The 24,597-nt window shown below is 43.0% G+C and overlaps 1 protein-coding gene and 1 long non-coding RNA gene across 10 annotated transcripts in view; one reads left to right on the top strand and one right to left on the bottom strand.

The window, feature by feature from the left end:
* col12a1b (collagen, type XII, alpha 1b) overlaps positions 1-16,195 on the top strand; it is a 115,772-nt gene extending 99,577 nt beyond the window's left edge. For 4 of the 9 annotated variants that reach the window (XM_061051460.1, XM_061051456.1, XM_061051454.1 and 1 more), the window contains 14 exons: positions 712-789; positions 4,005-4,094; positions 4,867-4,920; positions 5,238-5,333; positions 6,496-6,549; positions 8,421-8,474; positions 8,574-8,627; positions 8,892-8,963; positions 9,059-9,094; positions 9,589-9,655; positions 9,740-9,925; positions 11,024-11,092; positions 12,430-12,600; positions 15,299-16,195. In XM_061051460.1, the coding sequence (XP_060907443.1) occupies positions 712-789; positions 4,005-4,094; positions 4,867-4,920; positions 5,238-5,333; positions 6,496-6,549; positions 8,421-8,474; positions 8,574-8,627; positions 8,892-8,963; positions 9,059-9,094; positions 9,589-9,655; positions 9,740-9,925; positions 11,024-11,092; positions 12,430-12,600; positions 15,299-15,426 (1,209 nt within the window). In that variant the 3' untranslated portion in view covers positions 15,427-16,195. Of the gene's footprint in view, positions 1-711; positions 790-4,004; positions 4,095-4,866; positions 4,921-5,237; positions 5,334-6,495; positions 6,550-8,420; positions 8,475-8,573; positions 8,628-8,891; positions 8,964-9,058; positions 9,095-9,588; positions 9,656-9,739; positions 9,926-11,023; positions 11,093-12,429; positions 12,601-13,058 lie in introns of all 9 variants that reach the window. The other 5 variants (XM_061051455.1, XM_061051459.1, XM_061051451.1 and 2 more) reach the window with 2 other exon arrangements.
* Positions 5,813-6,558, bottom strand: LOC132984603 (uncharacterized). The gene is made up of 3 exons (XR_009674982.1): positions 6,435-6,558; positions 6,337-6,390; positions 5,813-5,928 (listed from the first exon to the last, which is right to left on the bottom strand). It is a non-coding gene; the product is annotated as an uncharacterized LOC132984603 (long non-coding RNA).
* Positions 16,196-24,597: the final 8,402 nt, after the last annotated feature.

Genomic DNA, 24,597 nt, shown 5'->3' with positions numbered 1-24,597 from the left:
TCTCCTCTCTGTCTCTCTCTCTCTCCCTCTCTCTCTGTCTCTGTCTCTCTCTGTCTCCCTCTCCCTCTCTCTCTCCCTCTCTCTCTGTCTCTCTCTCTCTCTCTCTCTCTCTCTCTCTGTCTCTCTCTCCCTCTCTCTCTCTCTCTCTCTCTCTCTCTCCCTCTCTCTCTCTCTCTCTCTGTCTCTCTCTCTCTCTCTCTCTCTCCCTCTCTCTCTCTCTCTCCCTCTCTGTCTCTCTCTCTCTCGTTTGTGTCTGAGTGTCGTCTATGTGTGGGAAACAACACTTGAGTATTATTTGATGTCTCATGAGTCTTTATTAGAATTTGAAACATGTCCTCCATATTTAGAGTTCATTCAGTTTCTTCTTTTGCAGGAAACTTTACATTTGTTTTAGCTAACTGCTGAGTCTGTCTTTAGGACTGACACCTCGTTCTTGGAGCAGCTCGCTGTAACGTCAGCTTGTATACTTCAAGCTGAACACAGATCATTGTTTCATGACCTCCACAGTTAGAATGAACATAAACGTGAACGTATTCCTGCAGTGGAGCCGTCACCATGGCTGCAATCGGAGACGTTTCCTGTGTGCCCCAGGGGCTGATGGGACTCGGCTGTGCTGTGTCTCCTGGGAGCTGTGAGGGCGTATCAGAGACACATGTACCACAGCACTATTTACATGTTTTCTTTTTTTTGTCTCTCCTTCCTCTCTTACAGTTCCAGCTCCAGATGTTTGATATCGTCTGCAGCTTGGGCTGGACCAGCAGGGACAGATGTTGTGACCTCCCATCCATGGTAAGGGAACCCACCTCCACCTCCTCAAAGCTTTAACCTGCAGTCAGCTGAAGGGGAATCTTTGCACTGAGCATCATGACGAGCATCTTCTCTGCTCTGGGTCTTTCAAATTAACATTTTCTACTCCTGATATTTTGATTTTAGGCCCCACAAAAACCATAAACATCCCTTAACATCCCTCTTAACGCAAGGCCCTTAACCAGCCGATCAGTCACACATTCATACACCGCCTGCTGGAGCGTTTTGGGGGGTCAGTGTCAAGGAATCAAACCACCAACCTTTGAATCAAAAGATGACCCGCTTCAATTCTGAGCCACAGCTGCATTTCTAATAAGGATACTGAAACATTCAATATGAATCTTTTTTTTTTTCTACTTGTCAAAAAGCAGAAATGCCTCTGATAGTCTAAAACTCAGGATCGAGTATCCCAATCTCGCAATAGTATCTGATTGGATCGTCATGACATGATTTGTGTAATAAACACATCCCAAAAGTCTGAATTTAAAGGACATCTTCATCAAGTGATGCTTTCTCAGTATGTGACTACTTGACCAGCTGTACGGTGGCCTGTGTGTAATGTTCATGCCTTCACATCGTTTTGATGCAGTCAGGTGAGGAGAGGTTTTATTTTGGATTTAGAAGAGACACATGTTCTGTAAAACCTGACGACCAGCAGACAGAGTCAGAAACTTGAAGTTATAGCTAATATTCACATCACACATTGCAGCTCTGTCTCATATCGTGCGGGCCTAGTTGAATATTGAACATCTGTTGTTTGTTTTAAACAGGAAGTAGAGAAGATGTCGATGTTTATGGTTTCTTGCATGCAGCGCAGCTTTTAATCCAGAGACCTCTAAAAGTGTGTGTACATGCGTTGGGTGTTTTTCCTGTTTGTTTTGACATCTGTGAAGCATCCTGCATGTTGTGTTCACTGATCGTCTGTCGGCTTCCGCCTGGCTTCTCTCAGAACGTCTCCAGACTTTGGCGACAATGTGAAACCTTTTTGAGGACACATTAAGTTGCAGTTTAAAAAGAGGAAGTAATTACAGCCTCCTGACGAGTGTGTGTTGTGTTCTGTAACACCCAGCTGCAGAGTGTGTCCTTGAGGTTCCTGCTGCAGATCAAAGAGCGGCGTAAATTAGAATCAGAAGCGGCTCCAGTCAAAGGGAACGTAAACAGAGTGTATATGATACGTCTGCTCAGAGGAAGCTAGGGGAGAAGTGAGGAGGCTAGGAGGCTTCATACTTTACACTAAACTGTGGATTTGATTGAGCAGCACAGTTCATGATGTACAGTAGGGAGGTCAAATCTAACTTCAGAAGACCTCTGTTGCTTCCTCCTTTGCGTCGTTCTTTTAACGTCATGTCTTGCCTCAGGAGACCCCCCCCCCCCCCCCCCCCCCCCCCCCCCTTCTCCATTTAGACAGGGATTGTCTCTCGCAGTGAGGTGCATGTGTGAACGACAAAATGAGGAGGATTTCAGGGGCAGTCATCTTCAAATGTTCAGGAGTGAACATGTGAAAATGGGTAAAGTCTACATTGACTTGACCTGCTGATTTTTCATAATCAGCTCATAGAGGTTTTAAATTACTCCGTCCGACCACATCAAAGATCACCCACAGACGATGAAATAATTCCAAAAGTGCTTCTTTTGTTTGAGTGAACCCAACAACCTGCAGCGAGGTCACAGCATTGTAACAAAGCTCTCGTCTTTCTTCATCCCTCAACACATCCACTCTTAGGAAAGACACATTCTGTTGTTTCTCAAAGACCACTGGGAGGCTTTAAAGAGAGGGAACATTTGTTTTCAGGCAGGGAAATATTTGGGCATCAGCAGCAGCTCCAGTAAGAGTTTTTCTTGTTTAGTTCAGTGGCTGGACTTTCTCAACGTGAAGGTTTCTCACTTCAGTCCCTGCAGAGAGCTCTGGAGACGCTGGAAAACAACAAAAAGGCTTTGTCTGAGCGCAGTACGTCTGCTGTGCTACGATCCAACAAATCTGAACTGGATTCAACTTCGGGTTATTATCTCAACCTGCTGCAGAGTGAGGACAGCTGCTTGATTGGGCTGCTGTGATGACGATTATTTAATAGCGATCCCAACTGAGGCGACTCGATGGAAATATACGCCCAAAGCAGCAGGAAGGTTCACATCACATGAGAAAGCACATAAAAAACTGTTAATATGTCAAAGTGAAAAGTCTACTGTTGACTTTGTTTTCAGGAATTAACTTGATCCTCTTAACCCCTAAAACATAAACGGATATAGAACATGTGAGATCTGGATTCTCACACATAAACAAAACGATCGAGGGGACAGAAGAGCGGAAACGTCCGCAGGATTAAATGATGTTTTTGTTTATGGAGTTCTTACTCTGCAAGAAGTTCAATGAGGTCTGTAATCGTTGGGTGCAAATCTTAACAGGATAATGCTGTAGCCACTGTAGCCTGTTTCAGTTCCAATCCTTAAAATATTGATCTTAACACATCTTCAGTTTCTTGTTGTATTCTCGGCCAATAGTTACTGAGGACCTCTTTGTCTTTAATGTAATCTTTGTAAAGCTGTAAACTTCCAGCGCTGAGGAGATTTTTTAAGCTGCAGATCTCTGATAATTGTCCTGATTCTTTAAAACAATTTAGTGATGTTTTCTATTTCTAAGGAGGACAGGATATTCTCAAAATAACCTGAGACCCTCTGCAGGGCTCCTCCTGTAGAAAGTCCTTTCTCCTCACCACAACTTCACAAAGTCCTGTAATAGTTTCTCGAGGTTTTACTTTCGCAAAATCTTCATTTCATCATCGTGCTGCAAAAATCCCTGAACCGGAAAAAAAGTCCCCTCCTCCTTCTACTGGAGAATCCCGCAGGGAGCTGTCACCGTGCCCACATATCTTTGTTCTGGTATTTTGTGGCTGGATGGACTCCAGAAGACTGTCACTGTCATGCAGGACCAGTCACAACGCTGCCTCTTGCTCTTTTGGGAGTTTATCCTACAGAAACGTTTAAACATCTGACCTGATGAGCAGAAACACCTTTAAGATGAAAATGTTTTTAAGAATCCAGATCAGCTGGACGTGTTTCATGTCCTCTGCACCTTCAATCACATTTTAAATCCACATGTTTATGTCTTACTTTTGAACCGTCTCCTCTTTATGTTGTCTTCCTGTGCTTGAATGATTCAGTCCTCTCTCTCTCTCTTTATTTGTTTCCTTCTCCACCAGAGAGACGAGCTGAAGTGTCCGTCTCTTCCCAACTCCTGCACCTGCACCTCAGCTGAGGCCAACGGGCTGCCAGGGCCTCAGGGACCAGTGGTAAGACTCACCTGAGTCCAGCTCTCTAACCCTCTCTCTCTCTCTCATCTGTTTACAGTAATGACACGTTCACATTCAGCCAGGGACCTTTTCTTAACTCAGCTTTACTTTCACACACAGCTTCTTTTTGTAATGGAACATATTTTATAAGACTCTCCCTTTGATGGTCATTTCTGTGTATTTATTTCCTGCATGTCGTACAGGGATGAATGTTACACCCTCCAGCACATGAACCCTTGAGAAAGTTCTTTGCAATGCCTCATAAAATCTCTTAAGAGGGTGGAGAAGGTGAAGTGAGGTGCACCTCCAGCCTCCTCCCCTCCCCCCTCTCTCAGTGTAATAATGTCAGGGTGCGACTTCAGAGCAGTCTGGACTTGTTAAATGTTAAAAACAACAACAACATGTGTCTGTCTCATATTACTTTGAGACGATCAGTGAGCCTGAAGGTCCCTACTGTATATAAAAACACATCTTAAAATGATTCTGTGATTTCCTGATGCAGCTTCAGACTGGAGCTTAATGAAGTAAACAATGTAAACATTCTCGCTCTTTAACTGTGTGAGATTTAAGACTTGATACAACATAAGATTGCCTCTCACTGACTCGTCCTTCATGAGTAGTTCAGAATTTGCGGTGACTCTCTGCAGACGTTCTGAGTGTTATGCTTCTCAGAAATCACACCTTAAAATGTTTTGAGTTTCTAATCTGTGACATTTGAAGTAGAGTGAATGTATATGTTGTGTTAACATGAACCCGTGTTGCTCGTCATCAGGGCGCTCCTGGCAGCAAAGGTCCTCGAGGGGAAAGAGGAGAGGCCGGTGTTGTTGTGAGTAGCATCTTGTTTCTTATCTTTAAACATTTTTGAGTTAAGAACTAAAGATAGATCTCTGTGAGCTCGATCCGACTCTCCAGCTATCATCCCTCGATGAAGACAGATTGTTAAAAGTGTAAAAGCTTTGAAGAGAGGAGTCACATCTGATTCCACTCAGGGAATATGTCTGACGGGGAGGTTTGGGTTCGATGCGTGCAGCAGCATTCCTCGCCTCCTGTTCGTCTTGGAGTGTGGAGAGAGATACGAGCAGATATCAAAAAACCTCCCGTGTGTTTCTTACTCGACCTTTCTTTTGTGTTCTAACACAACAGGGAGCCGTCGGCCCGCGGGGGGAGAACGGACCACCAGGGCCCATGGGTCTGCCCGGCCCTCAAGGACCCATCGGCCTGTCGATCCCTGGAGAGGCTGTGAGTCTCTGAACACACCTGACACACACACACACACACACACACACACACACACACACACACACACACACACACACACACACACACACACACACACACACACACACACACACACACACACACACACACACTAATGCCTCCACAGAAGGGGATTCATTTAAGGATTTATTCTGATGGAAATGTAAAAGGGGGGGGGGGAGTTTCTGTGGCAGAGATTCACATTCCTTCGTGTCTGAGGGGGAAGAAGTGATACGAGAGAGACCCGAGACAACATCATCACTGAATGTTAGTAAATCATGAGATGACATGAACCCAGATTACACCGAGGATCTGCCTCCAGAAGGATCACACTCGAGTGCTCTCTGCTCACTATAACTACCTAACAGCAGTGAAGAGAGTCGTCTTTGATGGTTTTTAAAACACAGAGGATCGTCTAACAGGAGCTGGCTTTGTTCAGGCGCTGAGTCAGTGAGGATGAACAGATTTATGGAGAGAGATTAAAAACAGTAATATAGATAAATAAATGCTGCACAAAAAGCATTACACCATAAAATAAAAAGCGTATCTACGACCTGATGACCCTCTGAATGAGAGGCTCACATGATTTCACATCCTCTCTCTCTGTGCAGCAGCTTTTACATTCAAACACATGTTCTTATTATCCAGTGTGCCTGACTTCTGATCAATAAAAGCAGACAAACAAATACTGACCCTGAGGCTGTCAACATTTTCCTTACTCTCGATACAGCCAGCTTTAAACCCGTGGTTCTCAACTGCTGGGTTGGGACCCAAAAGTGGGTCACAAAGACATTTTTTATTGATCGCAAATTTGTGCCTAAAAAAAAACATGTCAAAAAGTCAACAAAGCGCTTTTTGAACATGTTTTGAACCATCTGAGGTTCCATACATCTGATTGGTTGAAAATATTAAACATTTTACCCAGGCACAGAGACTAAAACAGAAGGGTATGATATAGGGCGTGTCTGCCTGGTGATTTACAAACTCCATCCATCCAGTTGCTTTTCTTACTTCACTTTTAAAGATCTTCCACCACTTACTACATCTTCATTTGTGTGTGCTGGAAGAAGTAAAAACGTTGACCTAAGCCGTTTCTTCTAATCACTGATCTCTTCATTGAATCGTGTTTCTTCTCTGCCTTCAGGGCCGTCCTGGACCAAAGGGAGACTCCGGAGACTCTGGCTTACCTGGACAGAAAGTAAGTGCAGCCCTTTTGGATCTTAAACAGGAAACGGGGGGTAACTCCCAGTTGACTACTATTCTGGCGTCGGTCTGTGCGGAGAAGGTTCTCCGACTGGGGAGGATTCAGAGAGAGGAGAGAGGGAGTGCTGGCTCTCTGCAGCAGCTCCAGGAATATTACTTTAAATTAAATTTCAGCAGGGAACGAGCCAAGAACAAGTCGTCTTGATTAACAGCTCTGGTGAAGTGTTGGCCTTCGGTCAGGCTCTAAACCCTCCTCTGAACGTGAAGTTGTTTTATCTGGTAATAAACGAGGAGCTGCGGTCCAACCTGACACATCCAGAGGTTTGAAAAAAATAAATTATATTTAGGTTTCTGAGGTAACAGTTGGCCTGAAAGTACAGAACATGGTGGGTCACTGATGAAGATCCAAAGATCTCTGAACAGGATGAAACTGTCTGGGGTGAAATATTGAGTGACCTTTACCAGGTAACATTTGATATCTTCCAGAAATGAAGCCCCTCGTATGAACGTTTTATGAGCTGGTAGGAGATTAAAGCTTCCTTCAAAGCTTTACAGCTTTATTACACCAAACTGATAAAAGAGGATGAAAAATGAACAGAAGAGGAGAGAGAGAGATTCCTAGAAGGTGACGTTGACTCAGCCAGACTCGTCTCTCCCAGCACAGATTTTCAAGGTCAGGTCACTTTGAAGACTTGATTCCAGATCAGCTCAAGAGCCGGACGAAGATCTCTAAACGCTGGAGGAACCTTTAGTGTGTTTCATCACTTTGATTTGAAGAAACTCCATTTAACATTGAGATGCTCCTGGAGGCTTTTTGTTTACTTTCTCTAACTCTAAGCTTGGAGGTTAGATTTTAAAATAACCAGCACTCAGTTTTCAGTAGCGGAGCTGCAGGGAAAGTGTCTGTCATTGGACGTAAACGCAGAGAATGACGACACTGGAGAATAAAAATAGAAATTCTTTGATTCTCCTTTGATGAATGAGGTACTCTGCCTCCTCGTCCTGTGATTAAACTGGCATTGAAATGAGTTAGATTCAGCTCCGTTTGGACGACCTCTGATGAGATGCCACACTCGTTCACTTTGAGTTATTAATCTGAGCAGCATGTTCCAAATGTTGGAGAGAAAAGGAAACCCTGAGGGTCGAGCTCGTGAACTTTAATGAGGTTACTTTGGTGTGATTGATATCTCTGTGAAGTTCGCCTGACGCAAACAAATCAAAGATCCTCACGGCTGTTACTAAGTGACCTGTCTTTACCCCAACCCTGAACTCTTGGATCATTTGTGGCTTCCTGTGTAGAAACAAGACGAGCCGAGGCTTCCTCTTTCATGCTCGGGTCATTGCTAACAGTCAGAGCAGAACCTGAAACCTGCAACCAATGAGAGCCAAGTGGTTAGATTCTGATGTCAAGCGCATACAGCCATCTTGTTTTTGAGGGACCTGAAGAGACAAACGTTTACAGACTGATCTGTGGAGTCACGAGTCAAACACATGACTCGGCTCTTGACGCTGTTGACGGGGGGGCGGGCTGCAGGTGACCACGTTGGAGCAGATGCTATAGCAACATGCATTTAATGAGTTGCAGACTGAGTTGGTCCTGGTTTATAACGGCCAATAAAAAGAGATCTGGAATATATTATGTAGCCTGTAAATCTAATGCCGAGGCATCAAAGAGCAGAGAGGATTGGTGATAAAAGTAGTGAGGAGCGTTTCTGAGCAAACGATGTCGAAAAAAAAGCTAATTTACTGTTGGACACAGAAATCCTGCCCTGATACAAACCAGTCTGAACGATCGCTCGGAGCAAAAGGTCAATCTTTTTAGTTTGGAAGCTGAAATGTAGTCTGATTGTTTTCCTGTGTTTGCAGGGTTCAACTGGTCCTGCTGGTTCTGTCGGCCCGATCGGACCAGCTGGAGTGAGGGTGAGTACAGACGGGCTGCTTTTAATGGACACCATGCTCTGAGGAAACATCTAAATGTGTTCATGGCTCCAGAATTCACACTTGATCTTTATTTTTCAGGGCCCTCAAGGAAAAGAAGGAACGGCCGGACCCAGAGGTCCCGCAGGGCCCATGGTACGAGTTTTGATGGTTTATTTGTTGAGCTTGATCCTCCCTGTAAACCCAATAAAATAAATGAAGTGCATCAGTTATTAGAGGAAAAAACATGCTTCAAGAATGTTCTCAACCCGGGTTTAGAAAGCTGAGCGTGACGACTGGACTCGAGTCTTGTTTTTCATTTTACTAATGTGAAAATGATCGTATCCAAACCATTCGTTTTCTCCTCCCAGGAGTACTCCTCTCTGAACTCTCTGATTGATTTATTTGTTTCCTTCACAGGGACCTCCTGGATCTCCTGGACAATCAGGAGCTGCAGGAAAACCAGGAAACCCCGGAGACAGCGGCGTCCCTGTGAGTGTCCTCACCGTCATGGTGGCTCAGCACAACCGGACAAATCTCTGAGAGTAAATAATGTCTGACGACTGAACTTCTCTTTTTCTTTTCAGGGTGCTATCGGTCAAAAGGGAGACAGGGGAGAGAGAGTGAGTAAATATAGAGATTTCCTCAGAATAGTTCTTGATACCTTTAACCTCGTTGTAGAAGATATCATATAGGTTCTCAGCATTAAATCAAACCACATGTGAAGACAACATTTGCGCAGTGTTCCTGTTTTTGTGAAGGTCACAACATATTGTCTCTGGTCAAATTAAGCAGAAAACCCCAGAAGGAAAAATCTGGAAATGATTCAATCAATAATCTAAGTTTCAACACTTAATCACAACGACACATTTGGCAAAAGAGAACCTGAGAGTATTAAAGCAAGATTCAAAGTTCCTCAGGTATAAAAACACAACTAGCTCCACTGATGCAAAACACTTAAGAGAATCATCACAGGAAGGACAACTAAAGTCAAACGTAGCTTTGATAGAAGTTTCTTTAAAGGGGAGAAAAGTTTACACAACAACAACAAACGGAGTGAGCAGAGAACCAAACGTCTTCTTCCACTTCATCTTGAATCTCTTCTCTTTGTGCTCAGGGTGAATTTGCTCCTCAGAACATGATGCGATCCATCGCCAGACAAGTTTGCGAGCAGCTAGTGAACGGTGAGTGATCAACGTTTAATCATTAAACTTGAAAACGTTTCACAGTACGGTGAGTCTGATCTGTTCTCTCCTCCTCCTCTGCAGCACAAATGACTCGAGTCAACACATTACTGAACCAGATCCCTAACGGCAATTACCGCAGCAACAACCCGGGTCCACCAGGACCTTCAGGACCTCCTGGCAGGCAGGGACCCCGTGGAGAGCCCGGCGGCGCAGGAACGAACGGCTTCCCTGGAAATCCAGGTTCACCCGGCCAGCCGGGAGAGAGAGGTACGAGCCACCAGGACTCGAGAGTTATGAAAATAAACCTGAACACAAAGGCAGCACAGTGGTTCTTAAAACAGCGCAGCAGGAGATGCTAACGAGGCCTTAGCAACGTTGTGCAAAAACAAATAATCACTGTCATCTGCTCTAAAGCCTGATTCTCTTTTCCCACACATACAAAGCTGCCCGTTACACAGTGAAGACAGAATCTGCATCACATTTAGATATCAATCTTATGCAACATTAGGGCAGCTAAGGGTTGTTCTCCGCTGAAACACAACATCAACTGTTCACTACAGAAAGATGACGACGAGGAAAAGGAGAACATGCTCCTATGTGAGCAGAAATGATCGATAGACGACACTTTAAGACAATTCTGTATTTGTCTTGGCTTCCTGCTTTTAGAATAAGTAAAGATAAAATGATAATGCTGTCAAAGAGCTCAATCAAAGATCGAGTTTAAAGGTGTTTACATCGTTGATAAGTCAGCAGGGTTTGTTTGATCCTAACTTGGAAGGTCAAGTCAGGCACATAAACTCGATCAAACCTCAAATTGAAGAAGAGACCAAACAGGAAGTAAAGAGTGCTGTGATGCAGAAAAGAGGGGGTGTATTAATGCCAATGACTCATTTCTCACAGATGCACCGGGGTGTACATCTTTGTTTGTTAGCTCGATGCTAACACATAATGGAATTGGCCATTGACGGTAGTTTTTAAGTTAAATCGGTCGTCCCTTAAGTTAAGAGATGCTAAGTTAGCTTCTTGTCGTCTACTGTTCTTAACACTACAGATGTTTAGCCTGACACTAATGTTTTCTTCTTCTGTTGTTATTTATTGGCGGCTAACAAACAGCTTTCAGATGCACTACAGCCAGCGTCTGGCGGTAGTTACACATTACAACCAGCAGCAAAAAATAATGGAAGACATGTATTTTTAAAGATGAGATTTAAGTTTCATGAACACTTTGATTCGTTTATAAAGTAATGATTATTTCTCTTAAATCACGACCCATCCCTCATACACACTGAAAGTGATCTGGGCTCTTTAATTAATTAATTAATCTGAATTTTCACCAAACATTCATCTGTTTCATTCTTCTTTCAGGTCCCGCAGGAGAAAAAGGTGAACGAGGATTGTCAGGAGTCGGACAGAAAGGATCGAGAGGACCTGCTGGTACGTGTCCTAACTCTTCTTTTTAGCCCTGACATCATGAACGCTGCTCTCATAGACCGAAGAAGCACCAAATCAACAAACAAGAAACAGAACGTTTAAACTGCTGATGACACGTAATGCTAGGCATACAGATGATTAACTGTCAGAAACTGGAGGTAACTTAATAATTGATGAATATATAGCGATACAATCTTTTAAATTTAGCACGTTTAGCTGTCTTTAATATATCTTTTCGATTATTGGTCAAAGGCCAAATTTTATTCAATGTTTTCATACCTGGACTATTGTCTCTTTTCATCTGTATTATCACTTGTGGTTGGCATGGCGACAGGAGAAGCCATGCTGGCATGTAGAAAACCTTATCATCCTGGTCAGCTGTGAAGGCGTGTTGATGGGACTTTGAGGTTATGATCCAGAAAGTACTGGAGTTCAAAATATGAGCATCGTCAGACCAACAAACGATGACGCTTCTCTAAAGTTCTCTGTGAGCTCAAACAAGCCCAAAAATCATGATGTCATCCAGCTCAGCCAATCACACGTCAATCCAGTCCTCCTGTAATCCAGCACCCTGACTAAAGCTGACCCACTAATCTGTGACCTCCAGTCTGTTAGAGGGAAGAAGGAAAGAAGGAGTTTTGTGGAGCAATCAGGGTCAAGTAGTGGAAACAGTGGGAGCAGGGGGAGAGCGGAGAGGGTCTTGGAAAAAAGAGGAAGTGGAGGGCAGTGAGTCAGAGTGGAGGAGGTTCATTCACAACACATGCTGAGGAGGAGAGGAGTAGACGGACCAGCAGGGAAACTTTCCAACTGGGCTTTGTCGAGTCTAGACAAAACACAGATCCTGCCCCGTCCTTTTTCTCTCTCTCATCGAGCACTTTGTTTGATTTCTCCCATCCAAATGTTGAGCCCCGACCCCGTCAGCAGCAGATTTCATGAAGTGTGTAATGTTTCCAGCTGGAATCTGATCGCAGTGACACTGAACCATGATTATCTGATCACCAAAAACTTAAATTTGACTTCAAAGCTTCAAAGAAATAACTTAGTCTGTGTTTGGCTTGATCATTCAACAAACATAATATCACAGAGTTTCTCTAAGTGTTTAAGTGTCACTAACTTCATCTTTAAATTTAGACCTGAGTCCACTAACGTCTTTGTTTTGTACCGCTCGGGCTCACAGCCTCAGAGCGCTTAGTCTCAAAGCGTCCTCGCATGAGCGGCAGCTATCGTCCAATAAACGAGTAGGATTAGTGCTCCGACCGTCACCATCATCAGCCCCCGTGGCGTTTACTTCAACAAGTCCTCGTGGTCTACATGAGTCTCTCTGTGTTTTTTTCCTCCAGGTCCACCAGGAGAAAGCAGGACAGGCTCCCCAGGCTCTCCAGGCTCCTCCGGAGTTCGCGGTCCCCCCGGACGTCCTGGATACGCCGGAATCCGCGGGCCTCCTGGACCTCCTGGTTACTGCGATTCTTCTCAGTGTGTCGGTATTCCTTACAACGGGCAAGGATACGGAGGTACGTATGGCGACTGAATAAAGAGAGTCTCCAAATGAAGAGTAGCTGCTAATGGTTGCTAATAATCAGCTGGTGGGAGATTTTGGACTGAAGCTCTTTAAACTGAATTCAACACTCCAACATTTTAAGAGATCAACTCGTCAGAGATGGTCGCTTCAGGATGGTTTTTGCCTGGCTTAGCACATCGACGGGCTAGCCAAAAACTCAACCTGCAACAACTCAAAAGCTTCTGATTAGATTTTTGTCTTTATGCTAAGCTAGGCTAAAAACACCTTGAACATTTGTAGGAGCTCCTAGTAATGAATATCCTGAAATGTTGGAGTGTTTGAGGATTAATGCATGTGTGGGATCTGAGTTCTGGTAGTCACTAATCTTAACATAGAGAGTGTATTTGATGCGCTGTCTTCTGCTCTGAACAAACTGACACCTCCCTCCCCGTCCTCTTTGGCCTGTTTCAGGTTCACGATAGTAAACTTTCTATGCCGCCTGTGCTGCTTTCACTGAACAAACAAAAAAAGTCCTGTAACTGAAACACTCGCTCACACGCTCTTGAGCTGTTTAAAGGATAAAACACCAAAAGGAAACCATTAACAAACTTTGCTGAAAAAAACAACACAACAAAAGAGGGAAACCACTACTAACATCGACTCACATCCAGTAGAACAGAAACCCTGCAGCAGCAGCAGCAGCAGCAGCGCTGATGGCATCGACCTGTTTAGTGGCCTGTTTGCATCTTGACGCCAAAGACCAAACAAAGAAATGTTCAGTGGAGGAGCATGCACCAAACAACAACAACAAACAACCCAAACAAATACTAACAAAGGTGGATTTGTAACAGAGAAACAAAGTGCATCTCCAGCAGCATCACCAGCATCACCAGCAGCACTTCTCTCTCTCTCATGGTGGAACGTGTAAATAAACCCATTGTGCCTTGTAAATGATGTTTGAATCATGTCCACTGCATTTAGCCTTTAACATCTGCAGTTATTCAAGCTTGTGCTATGCAAACAACAACCTGCTGCTTGCTGAATGCCACCAGAAGCTGCCCGTGTGTTTGTAGCTGAACTGCTCGGGGGCCATTCTCAATCCCTCCTGCTCATTTGACGCCGAGGTTTAGACGCCCCTCCTTCATATCAAAAACACGATATCTTGCATTTCCTGTTTTTACTTGTACTAACCATCCCAGAGAAGAGTCTCCAGGCTGCTTTGATGTTTTTTTTGTTTTCAATCTGTAACACCTGCACTTCTACCACGAGTAAAGAGGAAACGATTAAAAGCACTGCGATGTTTACCGGGGGCGTGTTCAACGACGTCAAGTCATGGTGCTCAAAACGCCGAACAAAAACATGAAACCACATGTGAACCATGTGTGAGGATGAGATGTCGCCTGACGGGGATAAAAAAGCTCTCTGTAAAAGGTCGTTATGGCTTTAGTCTATCCGTAGTCAGGACGGGCATTTCAAGCTCAAATAGGATTTGTTAATCACCAGGAACTATTCGGCGCCTCACAGCTGGTCGTGTCTCGCGTGTCCTGTGACCACTTGCATTCAGAGGTCACGTTCTCGCTTCTTATGGAAACGACTACAAACTGTGATGCAACAGCGAGAGGGAGAAATGCACTCTGGTGTACGAGTGGTTCAGGGAAGCGGAGGAGCACAGTCTGATGTGCTGACATGAAACTCTGATCGATCATGAAGCCCGATGTTCCTCGACCGCCCTGCGGGTCATCAGTGAGGGAATGAAGTATTTGTTAACAGTGTAAAAACAAAGACAGACTAAAGGATCCACAACACGGCTGCACAATAATGGAAAAAAACAAAGAATCTTGTCTGAATCGTCTATCTGAAAAACATCTGAAAATCTAACCAGATACATGTTCTTAACGATGTTCAACATTTCCAAAACAAAACAAAGTTCATTAAATAAGCACAAAAGTGAACATTTAGCCGTGACTCTCTAACTCGCAGGTTCTGTTTGTAACGTCACTCCTGAAGATAAATCCAAAAAGCTTTTTTTAACCGCTCGATTAGCCTCTGACGGTAGCAGATAGCTACTTAGCTTCATCTGTCTGCCTTAAAAAACATGAGAAAGCATCGTTATCATACCCACGTCTCCTTCCAACAGGTAAAATGTACACATGAAATATTAGCTTCTCTAAATACTATAAATGTTTTTTAAATGTTAAACTACTTCAGACTTTTACGATGTTTATTGTGAATAATCTTATTGTGATAACGTTAACATAGCGATTTATTGTGCAGCCCTGTTCTGCCACATTAACACAAAGATCCATGTTAAGAAACATCAATATCCTTATCTGCACTGTGCTGTGTTATTATGAAGTCTGACAAAGTGATCATAGATCACAGAATGACCCACACCGTCTCACCCTCCTCCTTAATCAACACGGAGAGAAAACGACCTGAACTTAGATTTAAGATAAATTAATGACTTTTCAAATATTGAAAAATCCTGACCCCTCCCTATGATGTGTAGTACAAACTGATAAGCTCCCACATTCAAGCCGACGTTTAAAACCCTGAGAGCCGATCACGAGAATCTCTTCTGATCTTTGGACACGCCCCCGATCATTACTAACCCTCTGAGTGTTTACGCCAGACGTCACTGGTGCATGTTAACAAAAAAAAAAAGTGAAAGAACTTGCCAACTTACGGCCCCAACACTATCTCCGAAGCAGGCCAATACCCTTCTGAACCCAACCCCCGAGTAGTCCCAGTCCCCGAAGAGGAGGAGGAGGAGGAGTTCCAAAACCAGCGTCGAAAGAGATCACTATCAAGAAGAGCAGCCAAAAGGCTAACATCATAATGTTCTCATTTTCTTTTCTTGTTCAACCTGTGTTTGTTGTTGGATTTATGCACATTATACACTAAAACAAAAAGGGGTTTGACACCTCGATTTGATTGGAAATTACCCTTTAAATGCCTTAAAATGTGTGTGTGAATATTCCTTTACCGGAAGAGGAAGGGTTTGGATCGAGGGCGGGAAGGAAACTTTTTAAAAATGTCAAGAAAACAAAGTTAACACAAACCTGTGAGCTTTTCTTTTTCCCCACTCTTGTGTCTTGTGCTTGTACCATATTTTGCATCAGGTGTGTGTGAAGCAGCAGTGTTGAACAGTGCGTTAGTGTAGCTAAAGAGGAAGACGGCGTCGCAGCATGACGCTCACAGTTCATCCAGTATTTGATTCAATCTCTTCTCAGTGTTTTCTAAGGAGGTTCAGCTTCATGTAACACGGCTTTCATTTTGTATCTCTAGACTTTAATATTTATCAGTTTGACTTTTTACTCCGTCACAGCTCATTTTAACAAAAAAACGTGGAATTGCATGTCTGTGGTGTATATTTAGTACATGTTGTTTTTTTTTGGTTACATTTCATTTTTGTTTTAATCAGAATATAGTTGTTGTTGTCGTCAATCTTGTCATTTTTCTCAGTATCAGAAGCAGTCAGTGCGAGACTTTGGGAACAGTGTAGCTGCTTCATGTTTGAACTGCAGATTGTGAATTCCACAGCCTTATTTTCTTATTTATTTCTGAGAACAGAAGAGGCATTTTTCAATAAAACTACTGAAAATTTACACCTGTCTGGTTTTCTGACACATTTTCTCTTATTTTGGGGTTGGGGGGGTCTTCACAGTCTACGTAAGGCCGGCTACACACTACACGATTTTCAAATCTTAAAGAGGACATATGATCCCCCTCCTCCACCTTTTCAAACAGTCTCCTCCTCCACCTTTTCAAACAGTCCCCTCCTCCACCTTTTCAAACAGTCCTCCTCCTCCACCTTTTCAAACAGTCCCCTCCTCCACCTTTTCAAACAGTCTCCTCCTCCACCTTTTCAAACAGTCCCCTCCTCCACCTTTTCAAACAGTCCCCTCCTCCACCCTTTCAAACAGTCTCCTCCTCCACCTTTTCAAACAGTCCCCCTCCTCCACCTTTTCAAACAGTCCCCTCCTCCACCTTCTCAAACAGTCCCCCTGTGGTCTAAATGAAACATCTGTGCTGTGCTTTGGTCAAAATATAACTTGAATCAAGCACCAGAGGAGGTTTGTGACCCTGTATAAACCAGCTCTCTCAGAACGCTCCGTTTTGGTGTGTGTGTCTCTTTAAATGTAATGAGCCCCGCCTCCTGAGTTTTCCCTGTAGACATCACTCCTCTGTAGAGAGAATAAAAATGGAGGACCTGAGCAAAAGTTTTGTTCTAGGCTGGAGGTGGAGTCCATGGGTGGAGATACCAGGGGAGGGGAGGGGATTTTTTTTTACTAGAATCCCACTGTGACATCACAAGGAGAGCACATTTGAAACAGAGCATTTTTCTCTGTGTTGTAAGACTTATGCAGACCACAAACAAAGGACTGGATGGTTTATTTCACATGTTGTGGGTCAGTAGACTCTCAGGTTACACAGATATATGTTCAGAAACACTGAAGAAGAAGAGTTTTAGTGGGGTTGTGGACAGTGTGGACTGACTGGATTAGAAGAGCATCTTGACTCACTATGATTAACGAGTGGGGATCTTTCACTAACTGGAAAAGCCTCCAGACAGGACCGGGTCTGAGTTAAAGGTCCCTCAGTTGACAAGAGGAGCTCTTTGGGGGATGGCAAACATAAATCACTTTCCTACAGTGACCCCTCGAGTCCAAACTGATGATGAATCTCGGCTTTGACCGTGATCATGTCATCGTTATTTCACTGCTGATTTAGTTTTTTACGAGAACGAGCTCCTGACATTAGCGGTGTTGCTCCATGCTGAGTTCTCTGATATCTTCCACCCGAATCACCGACGCGAACATAAAGCTAAATATATCTGAGCACACAAGTCATCATCTCCAAGTTTAAACATCACATCACCTCCATGGAAACACCTCATCAATGAGTTCATATCTACTCGAGTGTGACTCATCTTTAGCTACGATCCCATGGAGACCATTAAGACGATCAGTACTGGTTCTTTAGATGACTATTTAAAACTCAAAGACACTTCAAGAGAGCTGCAACAATTAGATCCTTCAATTATTAATCCATCAAATGAAAATTAAGCTGCAAATATTCAGACACACACTGAATATTGTCTGCAGATTAATCCATCCAAAAGTGACTGTATCACTACATAATATATAATATTTCCTGGAGGATGTGAGTATGTTAGTTTGCTTATTTAAAACAAAGAAAAAGAGCTTTTTAAATGTTTCCCTGAGAGAAACCACCTTTACCTGCAGGGGAAGCCTTTTTAAGAAATGCTCCAGATGTTGTCGTTTCTGGTGTTTTTAATCAGAAACTCTCTTAATTGGAACAGGATGAAGAGGGGGGGGGGGGGGGGGGGGGGGGAGCCGCCTCGTTCCCTCTGAGGGTCCGACTTATCAGCAGCTTTTGAAGTTCCTCTCCGGGCCCCGAGATAACGTCTTTGATGGTGGCAAAATTCAAAACATATCTGGAGCATGAAGAAACGTTTTTTTTTTTAAACTGAAGGTTATTAGAGATAAACTGTGGACTGCACGCTACATTCTGCTCATCCTGCTGAGAGGAAATGTGATTAAAGACAGAAACAAGGACCGACGGAAAAGACATTGATGTGTTTACACAACAACCAGGACGCTTTCATGCACCAGTGAATCCAATATGATCAATACACAACAAAGGTTAACGGTGGCATCCGCTTTACAGAGAGTTTAAAGATCCACCGTCTGCAGCTCAGCGTGTACAGAGACACTGATGCCTGCTTCATGTGTTCATTAACAAATATTATATCAAACGTTGATGTTTAAAGTGATTCATCAACCAGCGTCTCTCACAATCACAAGTTTGAACCTTTCACAAAGAAAAGCATCCCGTCTCTTTCCTTCATTAAACTGCAGCTACATGCAGGTCAGTTGAAGCCGACCAGGATGGCTGCACGACCTTCAAACGATCTATTCCTCTTGAGGTCATGATGCTGTCCTCAGAGAAAACAGGTAAATAAACCGTGTGTAGGACCTAGTGCTGTTCTGATTCAAAGACTCCTATATGAAAGTTAACGAGTGACCAGCGGCGGTGGGCTCAGAGCTCAACTACCGTACTCTAGCTGGTAGGAGTACAAACTCCACAAAGCAAAAACAGAAGGTAATGCATGTTGGGAAGTTCACAGAACACAATAGAAATTTCAATCGTTGTTTCATAAATCCTTCAAAAGGGAGCTTCTTTCCTTCCCCGTTGATGACACGTCTTGTCATTCATCTCTGTGCTGTCACAGTTTTGTTTATTATACAGTTAGAGAACTATTTTCTCTGTAAAATTTGCCAAAAGTTGATTGAAATGTCCTCAACTTGTAGGAAACATATTCAAATAGTTGTCTGCTAGAATCACCTTAATAATAATACATTTTATTTAAAGGCGCCTTTCAAAACTCTCAAGGTCACCTTACAGAGCACAGATAAAAACAACAAAGTTAAAAACACAAAAAACACAAATGTACAGGATGTGAAGGAGTTATGAGACCGGGTGGAGAATGATCAGACTGAATATGACAGTTTAAAAAAGATGTGTTTTGAAATATGAAAATGGTGGGAGGCGATATTACAGATTTGTGGTGGGAGGGAGTTCCAGAGGTGGGGGGGCAGAGCGGCTGAAGGACCTTAGCTGCTCAGTGTTGTCAGCTCTGACCTCCTTCAACAATCAACGAAAATAATCACACACTTTGGAGTGACGCCTCACTGGTCATCAAAGCGCTCTGTGACTGCACACTTTCAGCCTAAGTGATTCTGGAGCACATGAAGCTGCGTTATTATACAATCAGTCCAGATTCATGTAGCGCCGCCTCGCTGCGTTCAGGGTGCAGCTCGTGTTGAGAGCAGCTTTCAACACGAGGCAGACCAGTGTTTATATGTGGCTTTTAAATGCTATAAAAACTCATCCTTCAGCTCGTTATTTTTAAGCTTTTAGCAGAACTATAAACTCGGAGAGGTTCGCCGGGCCAGAGAAATGACTTCATGGAAAGTGTGGAAGCAGGAGCAGGGTCTTCAGATTTGAGGTGTCCCAGCAGCCACCACTGTTCAGAAACTAAAACCAGTATCAGTCCAGTCCACATGCAGTATTTATAACGGGAGTGTGACTCAGAGGGATCCAAATGCTGAAAACATGATACAGACTCAGAGCGTGATGTAAGAGCACAGACAGGAGGTCAGTCCTATCCGTTGACTTGGATCTCTTTGGCTGATTGGACTTCAGATGACGGAGTCCAGAAACAGTTTTTACGAGTATGAGTACATGAAACTGCTGTGAATCATGACTTCACCCTCAGAGGTTTTACATCAACAAAACTGTGATTCATTCTGCAGCAGCAGCAGCTCTGTGTGTGAGCATATGTAAGTATTTGACTGAAACAACATCTATGCAAATTAAATTCATGATTTAAGTAATTTCTTTAACTTAGAGAAGCTGCTGAGCAAAGATTCAAACACATTCACATACACAACCTGCCTCAGCATCATGTTTTACACCTCCATCATCCAGTCTGTTCTCTGCACCACCTTGGACAGCGCTAACCACTGCAGCGCCGTGCAGCCGGGTCAACTCAGTCATGTAAAAACTTGAGGGATTGACCCCTTCAGTTTCACCTCGTACTGGTCAGGATCTCTCCACTGTCAATCAGTTCTTTCTTTCTTGGATTATATTTTAAATTCCTTTCTTTCTGTATTTTCTTCTTACTGAAGAAATAAAAACTGTGTGATGAACTCATGCTGATTAAACTGTGAACGTTACCCTCCTCTCTCTCTTTTCCTGGAAAGTGTCTGCACTAGTTTATGGAGGAGACTCGTATCTCCATGTTGATGTAAGCTCGACTTCTAAATCATTTGGTTTTAGTCTTTCCTCTCAGTGACTCTGTGATTTACCGTTAAGTCACAGAGGCTTCCTGTTGGAAGAATGACTCAGGTCAGAGAGCTTTCATTATCTAACAAGACTTTTCTTACAAAGATACAAAGGTAGAAACACTCAGATCTTTGTCATGCAGCTGAATTATCTGGTCAGCTGACACTTTTCTTAATAACCTTAAAGAGTAACTAAACCCCCCAATCTCGACATTTGAGTACAAAGAATTGAAATTCGACATTTTGTGTAAGATATATCTAAAGCGACTGCCCTCTACAGGTTGAAACCAGCTACTGCAACTGGATTTTTCTATTGGTTGATCTGGTGCGTGCTGACGTATGTGGTTCAATCTTTACCAAACCTATAAAAGCGTCGTCACTCAACTCATCAAACTGGATTGGGAGAATTGTAGGAATGATTATAGCTTCAGTGATTAGTGAGTTGGATTGAACTGTTCGCATAGATTATTTTAGTGTAGATTTTAGAGTTGTGAGTTTAAAGACATTCAGTAGTTAGGTTGTTAAATCTTTTCACTTTAAGTTACTCTGAGTTGAAGAGTTATCTGTTATATAAGTCTCATATCATGTGTTTTAAATATCAGAGTTTATACATGCTAGCATTGGCATTTACATGATGTTAAATAAAAGCACACGTATATGGAGTAAAAGTATAATGTTCATTAGATCATGTGGGCAAAACTTTCTCCCTCTGATTTATGGATATTGTTCCAATTTTCATCACTTTCCACCGTCATCTCAGAGCAAGAAATATATCGACACTTTGAAATGACGCCTCCAAAAAAGTCAAAATATGAGCTACCTGTCCTCCATGAAAAACATCAAAATACAGTCAGAACTACAGTTCCCAACAACAGATGTATTCCAAAAAATTAAGACATCTCAAGTAGAGCCCGACCGATTCATAAGCCAGCCGATATTAGAATATCCAGTGACCAACGGCAGATATGCGCCGACATTACGAGATTTATTTAGAGATTTAGAGTTTCATTATATTAAACTAGCAGTTCTCTGTCACCAGCAGAGGGCGCTATATGGATTACAACAAACATCAACTGTCTCCAGAGTGTTGAGCTGTGATGCTCGTTCATGCAAAGTTACTTTCCAGCTGAGTGACCATCTCGTCTTCATTAGAAATCTTTCCCAAGTGTTTGATAACTGCATCTATCTCTACAGATCGAAGAAAGATATCGGCCAATATATCGGTATCAGATTTTTTTCGATATCTAAATATCTCATATCGGTCGGGCCCTAATCTCAAGGTCGTCTCTTGTATCTTCTCCTTTTGCCACTTCACAGGTTTTTCAACAGATTGAAGCGTGACTCTAAAATAAAAAACACACATCTTCAAATCTGATATCGCTCAGCTTAACCTGTCCGGGGAGTTTCACCCCTCCACTGTATCATCTTTCCAATAAATCCACATTATCGGAGAGTTCAGATTAGACGATTCTCCACACTCCGATGTATCCAGTGCTGGCTGATAAATCTCTCCTCTGCTCATCTGTCATCAGTGTAATGAAACTTTCCCCCCGAGGCCTGAATCAAAGCAACTGTCTCCTGACGTGGTGTGCACTCTGACGACCGAGAACAGTTAATTAACTTTCACTTAATGATCCGCATCAGCAGCTGCAGCTCGTCCAACGAAAAGTCAAACGATCTCAGGAGAAACATTTAAAAAAGGTGAGCTCAATACTGAGATTGAAGTCGTTATGCAAAACCCGGGAACTGCTCCAAATCTGATAACGAGGAATCATTTACGAGGACAGAGTCTTCTTCAAACACACGTCTGACCAGCACACGCTTCAATGATCACTCTGACAAAGAGTATTTCATGTCCAATTTAAAAAGCCAACGATGAAGAAAATCCGTCACCTGCAGAAGTCTGTAAAAACTTCAACCAATGTCTGCCACGAGGTACCAATCTGATGAACCAATCACATGCCTCCCTGTCTCCCTGCTCGCTCTCTACCTCTTGCGTGCACTAGCCCAGTGAGGGGGCGTGGCTTAAGAGGGTGTGGGGGGTGCAGACGGAGCACTGAGGTAATGCTACTTTCAAAGTCATGCTAGTTTTAAAAAACGACCAACCCTGCCTCTAAGGTAAATTGATTTAGGTGCTAAAGACTAACGCTTAGTCACACTGAGTCTTCCTCAGAGTCTTTCTTTGGATCCTGAAGGCAAGGAGTCCACTGAATTATATTTTGAACGTCTTGATCCTTCTCTAACCCTAACCCCCACAAAAGAAATACGTTTTAAATTGTTGATCTTTTCAAAACCAAAACAGAAATGTCAAAACACAGCAGACACTCCAAACTGCAGATTACAAAATGAAAATTGAATATTGCCTTTAAATTAAATATTCAACTCCTTAATTTCCTTCTGGATCAAATTCAGGATTCAAAGCTCCTGAAGGTAGGAGCTGTAATGTATTGAATTATAGTTCTTTTTGTTTTTGTTGGAGTATGGAGAGGACTGGGAGCATCAGCAGGCGTGAAGCAGCCTAAACTAATACGTGTCTGACATGGTGCCCGTGGAAAAGAGGCACCAGAGCTGACTGAGTGTGTCTTCAGTGTGAGAGAGGGCGAGGATGGACTTCATTCATCTCTGGCTTCATCTCAAGACGCACAGGTTTTTATTTTCAACAGGCCACACAAAGAAACATTTTTCATTTCATTTCTTGACAGAGACGTTTCATTGGTTGTGTGACTTGTTATGATTTACTCTGACGGGTCCAGATTCAAAGATGAAGAGGAATGTGTGTCAGTCCACACCACGTCTCAGGGTCTGAGGAGACAGAGATGTTTTCAGTTCTCAGGTTCCATCAGCTCATGTGCCGTGCAGCTGCAAATATGGAAAGAAAAATGTGGTTTCACATTTGTGAAAAATCTCTGAGTCCAAATTGATAACTGAAGGCATAAAAGTAAAACAAAAACAGGGATTGGCAGCACATCCTCAGAATGGCAGACAGTAAATAAATTCCAGATCTTTAGTAGGGGTGTTGAAATAGATTGAATGATGCATCGGGATGCGGGCGTGGAGGACTCTGCATCGATGCAGTGACACAACATAATCCATTATTGCGTCTGTGGCTCGACTTATACTATTCATTTATTTTGGTCGACAATGTAAAGACATTTGTTGACATTGTTTCTAAATAATAAAAAGGGGAGTTCATATTTTTCTGCTGCATGGGTTGTTGCAGCTTGACGCATCCTCACATTGAATCAAATCGTTGACAGGATAAAGGTTAGTAAAGATGCACAGCTCTCCTCTGTAGTCATATATTTAACCAGACGCTAAATCATCAGAGAAGCATTGCTGATGAATTTGTGCAATTTAGACGAGTGCTGAAGTTTGCCTGCATGTTTTGTTAGTTTAAAAAGAAGAAATGATCCAGTTTTCAGATCAAACAGTTCTGGAGACTTTTTTGAAGAGGAACCAGCCACTCTGGGGGAGCTAAAAATGTTCCTACTAACGGGGTTCCAGGAACTAACATAGTTAGTGTTCCTGTTGTGTGGACTGATTAAAAACGGAGGAGGGTTCAAACGGTTCCTAGAACTATGAAGAAGTTTCTGCGCTCTGAAAACGCCTCATGACTTTTTTTTTGTTGCCGCTCTATCATAACAGGAGTGATAAGATTTGAATTTCGTCGCATCATATCAAAGTGTAAAATTCTGATTTTGTGAGAACCTTAAATTCTACATAAGCGCCCAAACAGCATCAGACACGAGGAGAAACTAAACAACACAAGACCCCTCGCGTGCTGCCTTCACTTAACCAGCTTTAAGACGCAGCCTGAGCTGTTTTACTTTCATAAAATAATCATGTACAGATTACTGTTCTCGTAGTAAAGGTAATAACGTCTCCTGCAGCTCTCTCCTCCAGGTTTCAGGGTATCTGAGGTAAACAGCTGGCTTCTTTTCCTGCAGTCGAGTTTATGAGTTTAACTTTACAGCTCATAGAGACTTAAACAGCAGCTCTAATAAATGTTCATATTAAACAAACACGGAGCATTAAGGAGCTGTGGATTTAGTCCAGGATCATTTAAGGCCCCCCCCCCCTGTCAAAACCTGAGGGACTGCTGACAGACGACAGACATTCCTCCTGCCTGATGTCAT

This window comes from Labrus mixtus, chromosome 12, assembly GCF_963584025.1.
Source record: "Labrus mixtus chromosome 12, fLabMix1.1, whole genome shotgun sequence".
NCBI lineage: Eukaryota > Metazoa > Chordata > Actinopteri > Labriformes > Labridae > Labrus > Labrus mixtus.
The sequence above is the reverse complement of the archived record's forward strand: the minus strand, read 5'-3'. Positions and strand labels throughout refer to the sequence as shown.